General features: G+C 43.4%; 1 protein-coding gene across 2 annotated transcripts in view; it reads right to left on the reverse strand.

Annotated features, from left to right (window-relative positions):
* ASAP1 (ArfGAP with SH3 domain, ankyrin repeat and PH domain 1) overlaps nt 1-16,273 on the reverse strand; it is a 356,837-nt gene that overhangs the window by 42,837 nt on the left and 297,727 nt on the right. For both annotated transcript variants that reach the window (XM_061171342.1, XM_061171343.1), the window contains 5 exons: nt 10,951-11,038; nt 8,829-8,877; nt 5,894-6,057; nt 4,380-4,513; nt 2,561-2,652 (listed from right to left, as the gene is read on the reverse strand). In XM_061171342.1, the coding sequence (XP_061027325.1) occupies nt 2,561-2,652; nt 4,380-4,513; nt 5,894-6,057; nt 8,829-8,877; nt 10,951-11,038 (527 nt within the window). The remainder of the gene's footprint in view (nt 1-2,560; nt 2,653-4,379; nt 4,514-5,893; nt 6,058-8,828; nt 8,878-10,950; nt 11,039-16,273) is intronic.

A 16,273-nucleotide genomic window follows, 5' to 3' on the forward strand; every position in this document is an offset into this window, starting at 1 on the left:
CTTCAGGGCAGCAACACTTACTGTCCACCTGCCTGGCCTGCTCGCTCACACCTGCCTGTCATACCCTCTAGTTCTCAACTCAAATGTCGGGTCCTCAGATGCTCCCTGACCCCCTACACGTCAACCCCTCACCCTGTTATGTTTTCCTGCTGACACCAACCACCATGTGAACTGAGGTTATTTACTTTCTCATTCCCTGTGTTTTCCTCTCCCCAGTCAGAATGTAAGCAGGACAGGAGCTGCCTTGTTCACTACTGACTGTATCTTCAGCACTTAAAAGTGTGCCTGGAACATAGAAGCTGCTTAATTAAATATGTGAGTGATTTAATCATGTTACAGGAGATTCACTCCATTCCTCTCGGTTGTGCCCAAATGAGAGAATAACAACAATAATGATGACAGTAGCAGTAAATACTCACTACATGCCCACAGCTGCTCTAAGCTCTTCTCATTAGTCCTCCCCACACCCTAGGGAGTTGACGCACTTTGAAGATGAGGAAACTGAGGCTCAGACAGTCAAAGCTACTTGCCCAAGATCACAGTTTAGGAAGTGGATCTGAACTCCTGGAGTCTGGCAACAGTGGTTACGTTAGAGATTTGGAGAATCATGAGCTCTTTGAAGGGGAAGGCCTGACGGAGGCCACAGAGCTGACGGGGCAGTGCTGATGCTGTCTCCCACGTGAAACGCAGGAAACAAAAACCCATGCTGTTATGAGATTTATCCTAAAGAAATGCCTTCGAGGTTTGGGTCATGTAAACACTTCAAAAACACTGGTGTGGGCAAGACTGGGCCGTGTGTGTGCTTGAGCACTTACTGTTACCACATTTGTGAAGTAACCCCGGATCACATTTGTTTGCAGTTGTTTTATGATCAAACTAGCTTCGGAAAGCCCTAGTCCTCAGTGTAATTTGAGCTCATTAGTGTGAAAAAGACATCCAAGCAGTGTTTGTGCTAGGACGATGCTTGAAGGTTGCTGTTAAGCCAGACGCCCCCGCCGATTAGCTTAGGATATTATATTCAATATAGGCCCCCAACATCCCTAACTTTTCTTCTGTGACACTTACCACAACTATGACTAAATGATTCACTGTTTAATTTCTTGGTTGACACCTAGCTTCCTCTCTAGGCTCTAGGTGTCACGAGGACAGGGTTTATATCTAGTTTGTGTTTTGACATTTCCCCAGCATCTGACATAATATGAGGCACAGACTAAACATACAATATGCATTTGTCAAATTCAAGAAAAGACAAATACCAAGAGGCCTCTGGGAGATAGAATTTCGTGATTTCAGGATGAAGAAAACATGTTCCTCGAATGTGCCCCATAAAGTGCTTTGCAAATTTGGTGCCTGAATAACCAACCACCCAGGAGGGGCTGGCATAACATTTAGGCTGGCGTCTACTTCACAAAGGCTTCCCTGATCACTCGAGTCGGAATTAAATCTCTTTTCTCCTATTTATCCCCAGGATTTAACATTTTAAAGTGTAAATTCAATGTAAACCTTTTTGAATATGCTTAAAGATTCACATGACTCAACAATAAAAATGATATCAAAAAGTGTTTACTGAGGGGGTCCTACGCCCACCCCGGAGGAAGCGCTTTTATTAGTTTCCTGGGTATTTGCCAGTGTTTCTTCAAGCAAACCCAAGTTTAAATAAATATATATGTTTATGTGTGTCCTTCACTGTCCAAATCTATTTGGTGTCTGAGTCCAGATAATGAGTAGCGAGAGTTCACAGTGAGGGATTAATCAGTAGAAGTACCCAAACTCTGGCTCCTGAGTGTGGACAGTGTGCCTCGGTCGGGGGTGTGGGGGTCTCTGTGCACTTGTCCCCACGCCCTCCACCCTCCCCTGCCCCAAAGGCAGTGTGCCGCGAACACTGCACTGCACCTTGATGTTTTCACCTGACAGTAATCCTGGAGATCATCCCAGATCAGGACAGAAGCAGCTTCCTATTCCTTTTTACATCTCCAAGGGGTTCCGCTGTGTGGTAATACCACACAATATTTCATCCTGTATCTGTAGGTAGACACTTGCTTTGTTCCTAATCCTTTTCCATTACAGAACAGGAAGAACTTCCCAGAAGTGGGGTTGCTGAGCCAGGGTAAATAAATCTATAATCGTGATGAATATGGCTAATTTGCCCCTTATGGAGAGTGTACCATTTGTACTCCCACCAACAACACAGGAGAGATGTCTGTTTCCCCACAGTCTGGCTGAGTGGGCTGTTAAGCGTTTGGCTTTTTGCCAATCTGATAGGAATCTCCCGTTGCTTTTGTATGTCTCTTATTTATCACAACATGTGAGGATTAAGAGATAATTGTCCTTACGAAGATTTATCCTCCACAGAGCAGCTGCAACTACCTAGGGAAAGGTGATGATGAAAATAATCGGGTCATTCCAGAAATATGTTTCAAACACTTTACTTTTCTCTGCTTTTTCCTCGTAATGAAATTTCCTCTGGGGAAAAAAAATACTACAACCACTGAGAAGTTTTGGGGAGAGGAGAAGAACAATTATAGAACAGTAAAGAATTCATTGTATTAGAAGTACTTACATATCACTTGAAGGGGTGGGTTTTGGTGAGGGGCTGGGTAAATTTGCTTCCATAATATCATTAAAACTATTGTTTCCTACATTCTTGGCCAGCTGTAACATAAACAAAACACAATATAGCAAACTCCTTACTACTAGTTTAAAAGTTTCCTATTATTTGCTTTTGAGATTTCTGAATACGTATTTTCCCTCATGTGACTCAAAATACAAACTGCCCATCCATCTGGTCAACAGATAACTTACTGAGCACGTACTCTGTGCCAGGCACTGAACTTCCGAGTGCTGAATACAGAGATGGGTAAACCATGTTCCCTGCTATAGGAGCTAATGGACTAGTGGAACCGTGGATAAGAAAACTAATAATTTTCACAAACATAATGTGATAAATGTTAGACTAGAATAGGATGTGGTCCTACACATACACGTACACACACACACTATAACACTATATGAGATTAGACAGCAGATTCCAAATACGAATCTAGGTTAAATGCTTAATGAACAGCAATAGCTTTTCAATTACCACCACAACTCATTTTTAGATAAAGCAGATTTACTGTTATCGGACAGAAAAGAATGTAGGATTCCTTTATATTTGGGGTACTAATTAAGATGCTGTAGGCAATTAATGAAGAGGCCCCAGGAACCATTTTGCTTCTGGGTTCAAGACCCTTCCAAGAAAATTTGTCCTGAAAGGCTTTTGGTCATTGAGATAATTTGGGGATTGATGTGAAGTTTATGAAACATTCATGTGATCAGGTCTCTTGGATTTATCACATAGTTAAGTGTTTACGATGGACTGACACCGTTTTCATACTAAAGAAGAATGTTTCAGGTATTAGGTCTGAGCCTTTTCTCTATGATCCTGAAGTGAATAGGGAGCCGTGTATCAGTATGATACTTTCTAAATCAAGGGGCTCATGCAACACAAGACAGACCATCATTGCTTAATGGGTGCTCAGATGACAAAGGCTGCTGGCTGGGTGACTAACTGCCCTGACTCTGGGGTACTTTGCTCCAGGCAAGGCTAGTGATAAGCTAGGCTTTCAGATTTTTTGAGCCCCAGGCACACTCAGGTCCTGATCAAGAGCCTCCTGTGTGAGGAGAAGCCCTACTTTACTTCAAACCCTTTCACCCTTAGCAGAAGGACTCTCTCACAGGCACCAGGGTTCCAGTTATGCAAGACAGGACTGATGGCCACAAGGTATTATAGGAGATGCTAAGTGGGCCTTTCCTTCCTTCATTTGGTGAACCGTGGGACCAGTTTAACTTGGACCTGATGAGGGCCCCCTTTCCATATTATAAAGCTATACACCATAACGGCACACAATTTTTTTCCTGACTACCTAAAGAAGTTATGGGTTAAGGAGTGGTTGGTTTATGACAGTAGCTAACAGGCCACTCTCAATTCATGTGTACTGTTACAAACTTACAAACAGTAAAAATAGAGAAAAACTCTTTGGTCATTATCTTTAATAACATAAGCCACTAGATAAAGTGAACATGTGAGTTCAACATCTAACTCCCTTTACTGCTATGACAGTGAATCATATAAAAACTATTCCAAAAAAAAAAAAGCAGCTTTGAAAAAGCCTATCCTAGAAGAAAAGAGCCATTTAGTGGAGCTAATTATAGAAATGTATGATTCACCAGTTCTTCAATCAGGAAATAGAAACAGTCAACGTTACATACCACAAAATTTACATTTTAAATACCTATGGAAATTCATTAAATTCAGGAACTAGAATTCTTTGTACTCAGCAGAAACATAAAACCCCAAAGCAATATACTAAATATATTCATGACAGGTCACTACTTACCAAGAGTTCAGAAGTTCCTAATTTGTCTAGTTCCAAAGACTGAATGCGAGAAATATGAACCCCCATTTCCCTATGGATGCCGGAACATTCTATACAGGTCAAAATCCCCAAGTTGGTTGAAAGCCAGGTGGGTTCTGTGGAAAGGATTTTGAAGACAAGATATCTAATTTTTAGTGTGCCAACTACAGAGGAAGCTAAAACAGTAGTAAAATTTGTTAAAAACTATAAGGGAAAAATTTAAATGGAAGAAATGGATGCTTGCAGTTTAGCCTAGGGGCTATTACAAAAACTAACAGCTGTTAGAGAGCAAATTTTAAGACAAATTTTAAAACTATCCCTTCAATACTGAATTGAAAATATTTTTGTGAAAATGTGAGAAAGACTTTGCCCAGGAGGCCGAGCAAACATCCTGACAGTGGTAGATTAAAGGCCTTCTAAGTACAGCTCACAAGGGACTGGGTTCTACAGCCATCGTTAACCTCCACGCTACAACTCACCTTAACCCGTCATCCTGGTTATGGCTTCTCCACAAGCACCTCTTGGTAATAAGATAGCTTTTTCTACAACCCCCAAGGGCCCCAGAGCAGAGCCTCCTCTGCCATATCCTGACACTGTGTCAGTCACTATCACACACGTACACAAAAGCAGAAGATGTGAGACTTGCCTCTGAGGTGCTTATGGCCTGTTGTATACAGGAGCCCATCTGCACTAGTAAAACAATTAAAAAGTAGATCATAATGCTTAAGGATAGGTTTGCACGACATTCTGACCCCTACTAGATGTGTGACCTCAGGCAAGTCACTCAACTTCTCTGATTCCCCAAGTTTTCTCGCCTGTGAGATGGGGATAATATTAGTTATCTTGCTCAGAGAGATTCTGTGAGGATTCAATACGTAAAGACCAGCAAAACAAATATCACAATCCTTATTGTAACGTAAGCATTCGATAAACGTTAGCTACTGTCAATACCTAAGTAACACAGATGCTATTTGAGAACAGAAATTTGGAGCAAGGGGACACCAGTGTGATACAGAGGTTGGGGAGGTTTTACTGAACGGAAAGAAAGGTACCGTGTGCCAGCCAATGTCATATACGCCATTTCACTAAGCCCTCATAACAGCTGAGGTTTGTTATCCCACTTTCAGGATGAGGAAACTGAAGATCAGAATGGTAAAGGGACTTGGTATGAGGTCGTCCAGGGTCTGAGAAGCTGGCGGGTGATTCAAAACCAGGATGATGGACTCCATGTCCAGTGCTCTCCCCTTACTGTCCATTTAACTGGACCTTACGGGAAAGGTGGCATTTTGGCAGGTGCCATTTAGGGAGAGCAGGTGAGAGCTTCCCAGGTAGAGCAAACGGCAGGGGTGAAAGCACTCAGAGGTGGGACCATTCAAGCTGGGCATACGTGTGTCTGTGTCCACAAGGAGACTAAGGCATTTAAATAACTTGCTCATTTATATTCTACAGGAAGAGAAGGAATGTTTAACAAGCGGCTCAAGTCTGGGGGCAAATACCTGACGAGCCACAGTCACAGCAGACATCATTGCCTGGGAGCCGTTGGACATCCTCAATGATGGCTTTCGTCAGGTCCTCCAGGCTGTTCTCCCCTGTGCTCTGCTCTCCACGGAAGGCCATGGTGAGGGCCTCTTCTTTGCTGTTCGTCAGCACTGATATCCACCTGTTGTCAGAAACAGGAGGAGAAAACATAAGAGCCTGGTTGGCCATTGCATTCTCCTTCCCCTGCAAAAGAATCTGTTTTCATGCAGAACTGGCAAAAGAGACCTCCCCATAGCAATACAAAGAATGGAAAACAACACACAGGAGAGAGCTAGGAGATGAGAGGAACAGATGAGAGGGTGAATATCAATAACCAAGGGCTTGCGCGAATACATAGGCGCCTGCATTTCCACGGAGACAGAATATAAAGGGAACGTCAGAATGAAAAGGACTCAGAGTGGGACCAACCTAGTGCAAGGATGAGAAAGAACAGGTGAGAAAGGAATAGGAGGCAGGAAAGAGAGTTTAGCAAAAGGCATTGTTTTCTGGGAGTCCTTGTCAGTGGGGGCACTTAAAAGCGAAAGTGAAGGGGTATTTCATTTTCCATGAAGATTCATGCTTATGAAAAAGGTACATTAACAATGGAAACATGATGTTTATTTTATGAAATGAAAAGTGCAGGCTATTAAAATATATGTACAGCATGACCACAATATGTACCCAACAAAATAACCCTTTGCTACTAATCTGTGCATAAAACAACCTAAATACCCAATAACAGGGGTTGATTAACAAAACCTGAAATAACCACAAAGTGGACTAGTTAACCAGGTATTGAAATTTAAGTTTCCAACTAATTTTTGGATGACTTTGGGGGAATGATCACAATATAATGCTTTGTGAAATAAACAGGAAAAAAACTGTCATATGACATAATCTCAAATTTAAATGTATTTGTGAATTATATATTTTGTTTGGGGAAAAAAGGGATAGAAAGAAATTCACCAAAATACTGGTTGTCTCTGAGTGATTTTTTGTTGAAAAAAACAGATAGATGGAACGTTTGACTCTATTTTTCTGTAATTGTTTGAATCTATGAGTTATATTACTTTCATGAATGAGGAACAAAAGCCAAATTAACTTTTTTAGAAGAAAATGAAAAACAACAAAAAAAATGAGAACAAATGGTGGTTTAGAAATGTTTTTCATTTCATTTGAATAAGTAATAGAGACAGCAATGAGAATTAAAAACCAAAGCAAAGTATTGATACCTGGAATAGGTGAACTGCAAGTCATACCTTTGACTCTAGGTGGCGCTCACCCTCACTGTTGTGAGAAAAAGGATCTGCTATGAAGCAGAAAACCCAACAACTGTTCAGGAATGGAGGGGATGGGGTGGGCATTTAATACCTTTTAAGTTAAATAATATTTTTTCTATCATTAGTCTCAAGTTAGAAACTAGAAATTGTTCTGTTAAAAACAAGTCAAGAATCTGGGTTCCACGGGGCAGATCACTGTGCATTTATCAGCAGCAGCATTGATGATGCTGGAGTTTTCACTTGACTGCAGAAGCCTCTATTTTGCTTTCCTTAGGCATTTTGAGATTTTGGCTATCTGATATTACCAGTATCTACTATGTGCCACGTACTTGTAATTTTTGAAATATAATCCTCCAATAAGCCTCTGAGTTAGTGTTTATAATGCTTTAAAGAAACAGAAGCCTAGAGAGAGTCAGTTACTTGACCAAGGCCCTAGAGCGGGACTGGTGTCAGACTGGGAAAAGAAAACAGTTCTGTTGACACCCTTTTTCCAGACTTCCTTCTCTTATGCCACATTTGCCTCTTTATTTGAAAACTCCTGACAAATAAAGAAATTTAAAAAGTTTGCCATGATAACCTGAAAATACATATTTAAAGGACAATTCATTTTCTGGAGGAATAATTCAAATTTGGTGAAATGGCTACATTTCAAAAGGGTCAAGAATCAAAGCAACTATTTCTGAAAATTCTTCAAAAAGCTTTAAAATTATTTTAAAGTAAACAGGCATACAAAAAAAGTATTAAGAAATAAAATAGTGCATAACGGTGTTTTAATACTTTAAAAGTCACTTTGAGTTTATAGGAGTAAAAAAAAAAACTGGCACTGTATGAGAAGCTTTACACATTTTACCTCAAGTCTCAAAATCCTGCAAGCGAGGGCTAGAACCCATCTTACTGACAAGAAGGCCAAGGCGGGATGATCTTTCCAAGGTCACAAAGTCACTACCGGGCAGATTCTGGACTAGACGTCAAGTCTGCCTGCTTTTAAACATGCAGCTGCTCTTCTGTTGTACCTGCCTCCTTCCACAGTGAGATGAGAAAGGACTTCCCTGTTCAATTCACTGGACACTTTCACGTGAGAGAACAACTCAATGAGGCAGTGAAAATTCCTCCGTGTCACTTGGAGGAAAATAAACATCTTTCCGTGCAAGATGCCAGGACGTCTTCATCAAAACCAAGTTCCCCCCATCACTACCACCAGCACCCAGAGAGAAGGCAAAAGGTAGCCATTCCACTCCACCAAATATGAATTACTTGAACACTGAATAAACCCCTCCCAAGTGCAGATGATGGGATTAAAAATGAAGAAGGCACAGTCCTTGCCCTCAAGAAGCTCTAGGTCTCCAGAGGGCTTGGGCTGAGCCAGCGGATCCAGAGGGGTGTGAAGTGGGTGCGGGGCAGGAGGGAGAGAGCAAAACCCCCAGGGTGGTGTGACTTGAGCAGAACCTTGCAGGGGGCACCTGAGTTTACTGAGCACCCTAGACAGAGAGGAGAGACACATATGAAGGCCCAGAGGTGAGAAATAACCACCAGGATTCTCAGTAAAAAAAAGAAAACTTAAAGGTATACTGTACAGGACAGAGAGATGCTTCTTCAATTTAAGGCATCGTGCCGTTATTTCAGAGCTACTTACGCTACATAATCCTGCTCATCTTCTGCCTGAAAGTGATACGTCCTATTATCTAAAATACAAAAAAAGAGAAAAAAGCAAAACCTTAGAAAGCAGAATACCTTAGGTATTAATGCAAATTTTGAAAGTTCCTGGGGGTGGGGAACACATTAAAAGCAGGATTTTAATATAATTTTATTTTTGCAACATTTTGTTTTACCAGTTACACGATTCATTTTGTCAATATTATTTTTCTGAAGGGCAACAAGAATACAACAAAATAACTGCGAACACCACGTGAATGCCTAGCACTTCTTTTGAAAAACAAGTGGGAAGGGGGACGGGTCCCTAACTGGTCAGGTGGATCTCGGTGACAAATCAGAGAGTGCTACCTGCGAACTCAGTATTCTACTTTTCCTTTTCAGTTTGCCTTTCACTGGCTTTTCTTTTTAAAAAATTCCTTTCCAGAAACGATAAATAACTCGCAGGGCAGCCCTGACAAGCAGGCACATCCTGCCCCAGGTTCCTCTCTGGTTGAATCAGGCTTCAGGGAAGAAGGGCTCAAACCTTGCTGGAGGATCATCCTCAAGCTGCGACCCAGGTAAGGAGAGGGCAGCTTAACTTGGATAGTTTGGGCAGGTGTACATGAGGGAAGCTCTTCCTTAAAATGTGGGATCTGCTAGAATGTTTCTACATACTGAGGTCAAACTACCACTGACTTACCACCTTTACTTACTAGCCAGTCACTCACTACGTGACTGCTCCAGGGTAGGCCCCCCTCCCCATCTCCCTGAGAGAGAGGAACACGCCACAGGTAGTAGAGCCCAAGTGCCTCGGCTGAATCCCTGCTTTACCACTGAGACCTTGTGTAAGTTGCTGAACCTCTGAGCCTCAGGTTTTTCTTCTGTGAAACAGGAAACTGACAGGGCTTTTGAGAGGTTTGCCCATGTTTATAAAGCACCTGGCACATATTAGGCATTCAATAATTATTATTAATAACCTATGGATTCTCAAATTGAGGGGTTCTTAACTTTTGAAGTCATAGTATAATTCCAACTTTTCGTATTTCTTTCTCATCAGTAACCCAAGAAATCTCACGGTCATAAAAATCATGGGGAATCTGAACTTCAGTAGGTGCTGTAGAATCCAGCTTAGACTCTACCCAGAGTCTCACAACTGAGTCCATCTTTTGGGCTGGGACTGCTTTTTCCATTCTCAGGACTACATCAGAAGGATTTCAAGGGACAGGAAAGTATTTTTGTGCTCTACACATAGATCATAGGCTGTTGGTTGGCCTGTCCTGTGGGGCTCTATAGAGAAGGATGAACACCGAAGCTCAGTGCTGGAGGATTTCAGAATATTTGTGAGTCACTTTATCAGCACTGCCATCCTCTTCCTTTACAAAGAGATGTCCCCTCAGCTACTGCGAACACCCATGGGACCAGTGAAAGCACAGGGAGCCAGACTGGAGGAAAACAATCTCCCCTCACTCTGAAGACTGTGAGAATACAGGCCATCAGTTGGGGGGTGGGTGGGTCACTGCGCAACCTCATAACAAGAGAAAAACATACTCTGACCCGCGGAATAAGACAGTGACAGAGCACAGTGTCACTAATTCATGAAGTCAGAAGGCAGTTCTGCCTGGAAGCAAGGAAATGGTTTTTCCTTTCAGGGCTTGATTCTGCAGCTGGGCAAATCAGCTGGACAGACACAGTGGCACACCTGTGTTGTCAAGTCTATGTCTGCGCATCTCAACCACAGGTACACGTTAGAATCACCCGGGGACTTCTGAAAAAACACCTGTGTCTGGGCCTCACACCAAAGACTGATTCAGCAGATGTAGGAGAGAAATGGGAGTGTGCTTACAAAAATCCTTCCAGGGGATAAAGCTGTGTACTTGTGGCCAAGAACTGGTCTGGTTTACTGCACAAATCTAGATTCTACTCCACTGCAGTCAGATCTGACACGGTTATGCCTTCCCACCTGCAGGTGGGCTCCGTGCAGAGAGGCCCAGGGCTCTTCTCAGAGCTGCGTGTGCAGTACAGCAAGGAGCCCTGCTTGGGAAAGCTGCGGTTTCCAACCCAGAGAACGGGAATAGGCTGGTGGCAGAATCCACAATAACTGACTCGGGAGAAAAAGGACTCACGTGATATCAGGTCAAAAGACTTCTTGTCCTCGGCATTCGGTTTCACCTGACAGGTGAGAAGGTTCAACTTGGCGGGTTGCCTGTTAGACTGGACACAAGACGAAAGGGAGAAGTTACGGGCAGCACTAGCTGTTCCCCACAGGCCCAGGGCCCCGTGGGGCAGGTGTGTAGGGTCATGATAGATTTGATAAGTTCTAATTCACCCCATCAGAATTCTGAATCTCATTAAAGAAGGAAAAAAAATGTTAGGTGGCCTACTAAATGTCTTTTAACTGTGTATAAACATCCTGGTGACTAGTCAGAATGGAATCGAGATAATCCATCTCACTTTCAATGAAGAGTGGGTATGACCCATGGAAATGTGCCTTTCTGGAACCTACACATATACAAGCTCGAAGAGGTGGCACTTTTCATTACTGCATCTTCCTGTGAAATGTAGCTGAGTGTATTTCCTTCATTCACTCAAAATGACCCCAGTAACCAATCACCCCAAACCCAATGTCTCAGGCATCCACAAATTTTGGTTACAACACGAAATTCACATTACTTCTCCCAAAAGTACAAGGACAACTACTACCGATGAGACATTGCTTAACGAGCCCCAAAATCTGGAAAGAGGGAAAGATGATGAGGATTTCCCATCACTTTCCAGCAAATCTCTTGGTCACACATATAATTCATACAGAGCCTGCAGTATCTAAATAGTCATGCTAATGTAGGCTTTACTTAAAAGGAGTCTCGCCACATAATCATTCTGGTCAAAACTCTTTCTTGCCCTCCTGCCCACATGTGTCCAAGATCACAGGCTGGCCAATGGTGAATGCCAGCTTCCGGAAGGAGCTGACCAAGGAGTGAAGTGCCTGAGTGCCTGGGCTGGGCTTTGCTTGAACAGAAGTCTGCAGAAATAAGCAATGAACTCTTTAGTCAGGCCTGCATGCCTACCCCAGCTGATAGTCATGATTCTGAAAATCTCCATGCCAGGAGCACTTCCACCCATCCAACTTAAGTCTTTAGGGAAAGCAGAGGGGGAGAGGGTAGAGATAGGTCCCATCAGTGGCTTATGATCAAGAATATTTCAACGACACATGCTGAGCCTCTCATTCTCAATAATGGGCACCAGACACTTCATTTCCGTTTACCTTCCTGTGCTTTCTGGACAACTTCTGAGATCCTCCTCTGTGGTTTCAAGATTTGACACAGAAAGCAACACGTTTTGTCCTGAGTCTATCTGTTCCAAAGCAAGCTCTCTTGGGGGAGGAAGTGAGAGACCCCCAGGGATTTCATATTCTTTGCACGTACATGTGACTTAGACATGGAAACCAGAAGTAAAGTCCTGTACAGGACGGTTTTGCCTAAGAGGAACCAGGGCTCGGGAGAGGATTCCTGTACTACAGACTGATTGCCAAACCCAGGATGGGGAGGCAGAAGGTTGTGGGCCTGAAACGTTTTCTTAGAATAGACCTGGCGTAGGGGTTGCTAAAGGCCCCCGTCTCCAAAACCAGCAGCTGCAACCACAAATCTTGGCCGGGTCCACTGTAAAATAAGCTGTTTAGTCCTCATCTTTTTGGGTGTTGATAAAATCACCGGATTTCCCATATGATCGACAAAGACATCTGACAGGCTGGAAAGGTAGCGAGCCTGGTTAATGGTGAGACTTTGTAGAATACCATGTTCCAATCTGGCATCCACATTTAAAGGAGGATGCAGAAAACCTTAGGGAAGATCAACAGATGATTAAAGGAGTGGAAAACGGGAACTTTGAAGACGGTTTAAAGGCATTATTTAGTCAGAGGAAAGAGGCCGAGGAGTGACTTAATCATGGTCTGCAAGGACGTGAAGGGTTGTTATCGGGGAAGGTCTGCAGCTGTTTTCCATTTGCACAGAACTCAAATTATTCTCAAATGGAAGATTTGAGCCAGACATGAGGAAGAACTTCCCAAGTTTAAGTTGATTATGCATAATAAGAGGTTTCAAGTTTCTTAACCTAAGTAGAGAAATCTCTTTGAAAACCTTAAGAATTTTTGAGACACCATTCACATGTGAATGTGAAAAAGGGTTAACTAGATGATTTCTTTTTTCTTCCTGAATGTTTGTGACTCCACTGTTTCTGAACCAACAGATACAACCAAGTAACACAGACAAAATTTTAAAAAAGGAAAAAATATTCAGTTAAGTATCAACCGATCCTGGAAAATGAAATAGCACCATTCGCCTCTCATTTCAAAGCATGGGCTACTTCCAAGTACATTACCAGAAAGTTTCTGATGACAAGGGTTTTGTACAGTTTAAGTCACTGCATGATTGACCCACAACTTCAGTGACAATGACATGTGACACTTATTCCTTTGGAAGCTGGTCAAGTCTGCTGGACTGACATCTGCCACATCAACATCAACTTCACTTGACACAGACATGTCTTGCCTGTACATAGTATTCTCCCCCCAAATGCCAGTGAGACAAAGGACCTATCACCCCAAATGTGAATCTGAAGAGCAGAGAACACAATTTTTGACAGGTGAAGCAGCCGATGTGGCCAGTACCGAGCCCAGGAACACCAGGAAGTGGAGCGGGATGCTGAACCAGGGTACATGGACCAAGGGACCAGAAGCCTCGGAATCACTAGTCATTGCTGAAACTCTAGGTCTGTATAACTTGCCAAAATGTCAAAGTCCTTTCTCGACATTTAGTACTAATACATACATATACCGATTAAAGAAGGTATGATCTCTCCCGGCGGTTCAGCAGACTAAAATCATAGTGAGACTAAATGACTTGCCCTGGGCTACAACACCGTGGAACAGTTTAGGAACTGCTTTCATACCGTTTAAGTACAAGAAAGGATAAAAAGGAAAGGAAACACGAATTTATTGAGTCCTCACTGTTGATGATTCCTACCACACTTTGGATGAAAACCCCAGGCTGTGCCAGGCCCTCCGAGGACCACCTCCAGGCTCCTTGTGACTTCGGCTCCTGCCGCTTGACCTGCTGCTCTCCCTGCCGGCGGTGAGGGGCACTGGCCTCCCAGGGGCACCTCCTGCTCGCTCCCTCCAGGCCTCTCCCCCGGTCGGCACCTCCCCAGAGGAGCGGTTCCTGGCCTGACCACCCTCCCCTTCGCACCCTGCTGTGTTTTCTTCCTGGGTCTTCTCACTCCTATTTACTTCTTATCTTTCTTCCCACTAAGAGCACACATTTTTCTGCAGCAGGCACTCAAATATTTATCAAATGAATGAATGCATTCCAGGGGCCTTGCATATTCTATCTCATGTATGACCTGTGAGGGAACTATTTTTAGTTTCTTTTACTAAGATGAAGAAGCAGAGGCGCAGAGAGGTTAACCAACTTCCCGAAAATCTCCTAGTAAGGAAGCAGCAGAGCCTGGAGCTGAATCCAGGGTTGAGTGGACCAAAGGCCCGCTCCTGCCTCCTTCCTGCTTCCATGGGAGAGACGGCTACACACAATCCCCCGGAGCAGCCGGAAGCCCCAGCCCACGAGGAACACCTCCTTCTGAGAATAAGGGTTAGAAACAGAGCAAAGGTTCCAAAGATTAACTTCTACTTTAATATCTTCTCAGGTCATTTGACTTTCAAAATTGATTCAAAGAGAAATTTTAGAAGCCTATTTGAAACACCTATTCACTTATTCACTGGACAAGATACTGATGAAGCCTCTACCACATCTAAGCACATATGAAGAACAGGTGGTCTGTGCCACCCAGCAGCTACGGGAAACAGACACGACCACGGGCCTAGGACATGCCTGGTGCCCGGCGGGGCCCAGAGCCTGAGCTGGATTTCCATAAGGCTCCAGAGGCAGCCTCATCCTTGAGTGAGGGCTTAGAGGAGAAGGTGCAGGTGCAGGTGCAGGCACCTGGGGGGAATGCAAGGGACAAGGCAGTAGGTTATGCGGAAGGAGACGCAGGGAGGGCACTGCATGTGGTGCTAAGGACTCTTGTCCCATCCCAGGAGGTCTGCAGTCCACTTGCATCCAGGGGGACAGCTGGTGGAGGAGGCCGAGAGAGTAAGACTGATGAGCAATGATGGGGGCCTGAATTAAAGCCAGGGTCATTGTACTGGGGGCCAGGGACTCAAGATAACGGCAAAAAAAGAGACTTTCAATAAATTATTCCCAAAGTAACCTCTACCTGGTATGTGGTTCTCCCAGGCTCTGCATTTGAACAATGAGTGAAGGGGCCCGCAGCCCCTGCAGGCTCTGCTGAGCAGCATCTTTCAAAAGCTACAAGTGCTCTACCCCAAATACAATTATGATACCTTTCAAAAATGAAGATTGTTTTGGCTCTGTTCCCTGAAACTCTGAGGCTTGTCCTTTTACAGGTTTTACTTTTCATTAAAAGAATGCATATTCACTGAGGAAACACTCGGAGCTAGACACAGTGCAAAGAAGAAACTGAACGTTACTTGTTAATCCCACTTTCACACCCAGAGACAGTCATTGTTAACACCGGATTTTAACAAGATATGTGTGTGTGTGAAATGTGTGTTCTTAGAAAAAATGGTTTGGTTCAATTTGTATATACTGTTTTGCAAATTGCTTTTTCCAGTTAACATTATACAGAGAAGAGTTCATTTTTACCCAAGCATGTGGCAAAGCCATTTGCAGGTTTTTGAAAATGTTTCCACTAGGGAAGCTCTGGACACGTTCCCTGCACAGAAGTGATGAAGATATTAGCCCTGTGACATAATGCTCTGCCACCCAAACTAGAAGGTGCCGTTCAGCTAGGAAAGTCATCAGAAATGCGTGTACAAACAGAGTGAGTCAATTCTGACGAATGTTTCTGCGTCTCCAGAAAGAAAAAAAACACCACACATTTCTCCTTAGACAGCTCGGCATGCACTGCGGTGACGTGATTTTGCTGGAAGCGTGAAGTCGTTAGCGCAGGCATATTTCTGTGAGCAGAAAACAGCTGCTACGGGAATTAGTATCCAGAAATGAAGTTATTTCTCCCCATCATCCTGCTGAATTGCTCTGCTTCACAAACAAGAAGTGAACATCATTAATTACTTGGGAAATAAGCCTGACCCAGCCAGGCTGAGCCTGCTGTGTAGATAGAGGTAAAAATAAAATAATAAAGCTCTCTGCACTTCCTAGGCTAATGCTTGCTAACACCGCTGTTCAGATTCTTACAGGCATTTCAATTTTTTGTTCAATAAATATTTATTTGGACACCTGCCATGCCCTAGAGGGGCACATACGTTTGGCACACAATCAACAACCACAATAACCCCCTGACAAGAAGTTCGGTACACAGTGAACACCTAGCACTGCAGAAAGAGCTTATCTCCAAAATTTTAGTACATTAAAACTT

This window comes from Eubalaena glacialis, chromosome 17 (genome assembly GCF_028564815.1).
Source record: "Eubalaena glacialis isolate mEubGla1 chromosome 17, mEubGla1.1.hap2.+ XY, whole genome shotgun sequence".
In the NCBI taxonomy this organism is placed as follows: Eukaryota; Metazoa; Chordata; class Mammalia; order Artiodactyla; family Balaenidae; genus Eubalaena; species Eubalaena glacialis.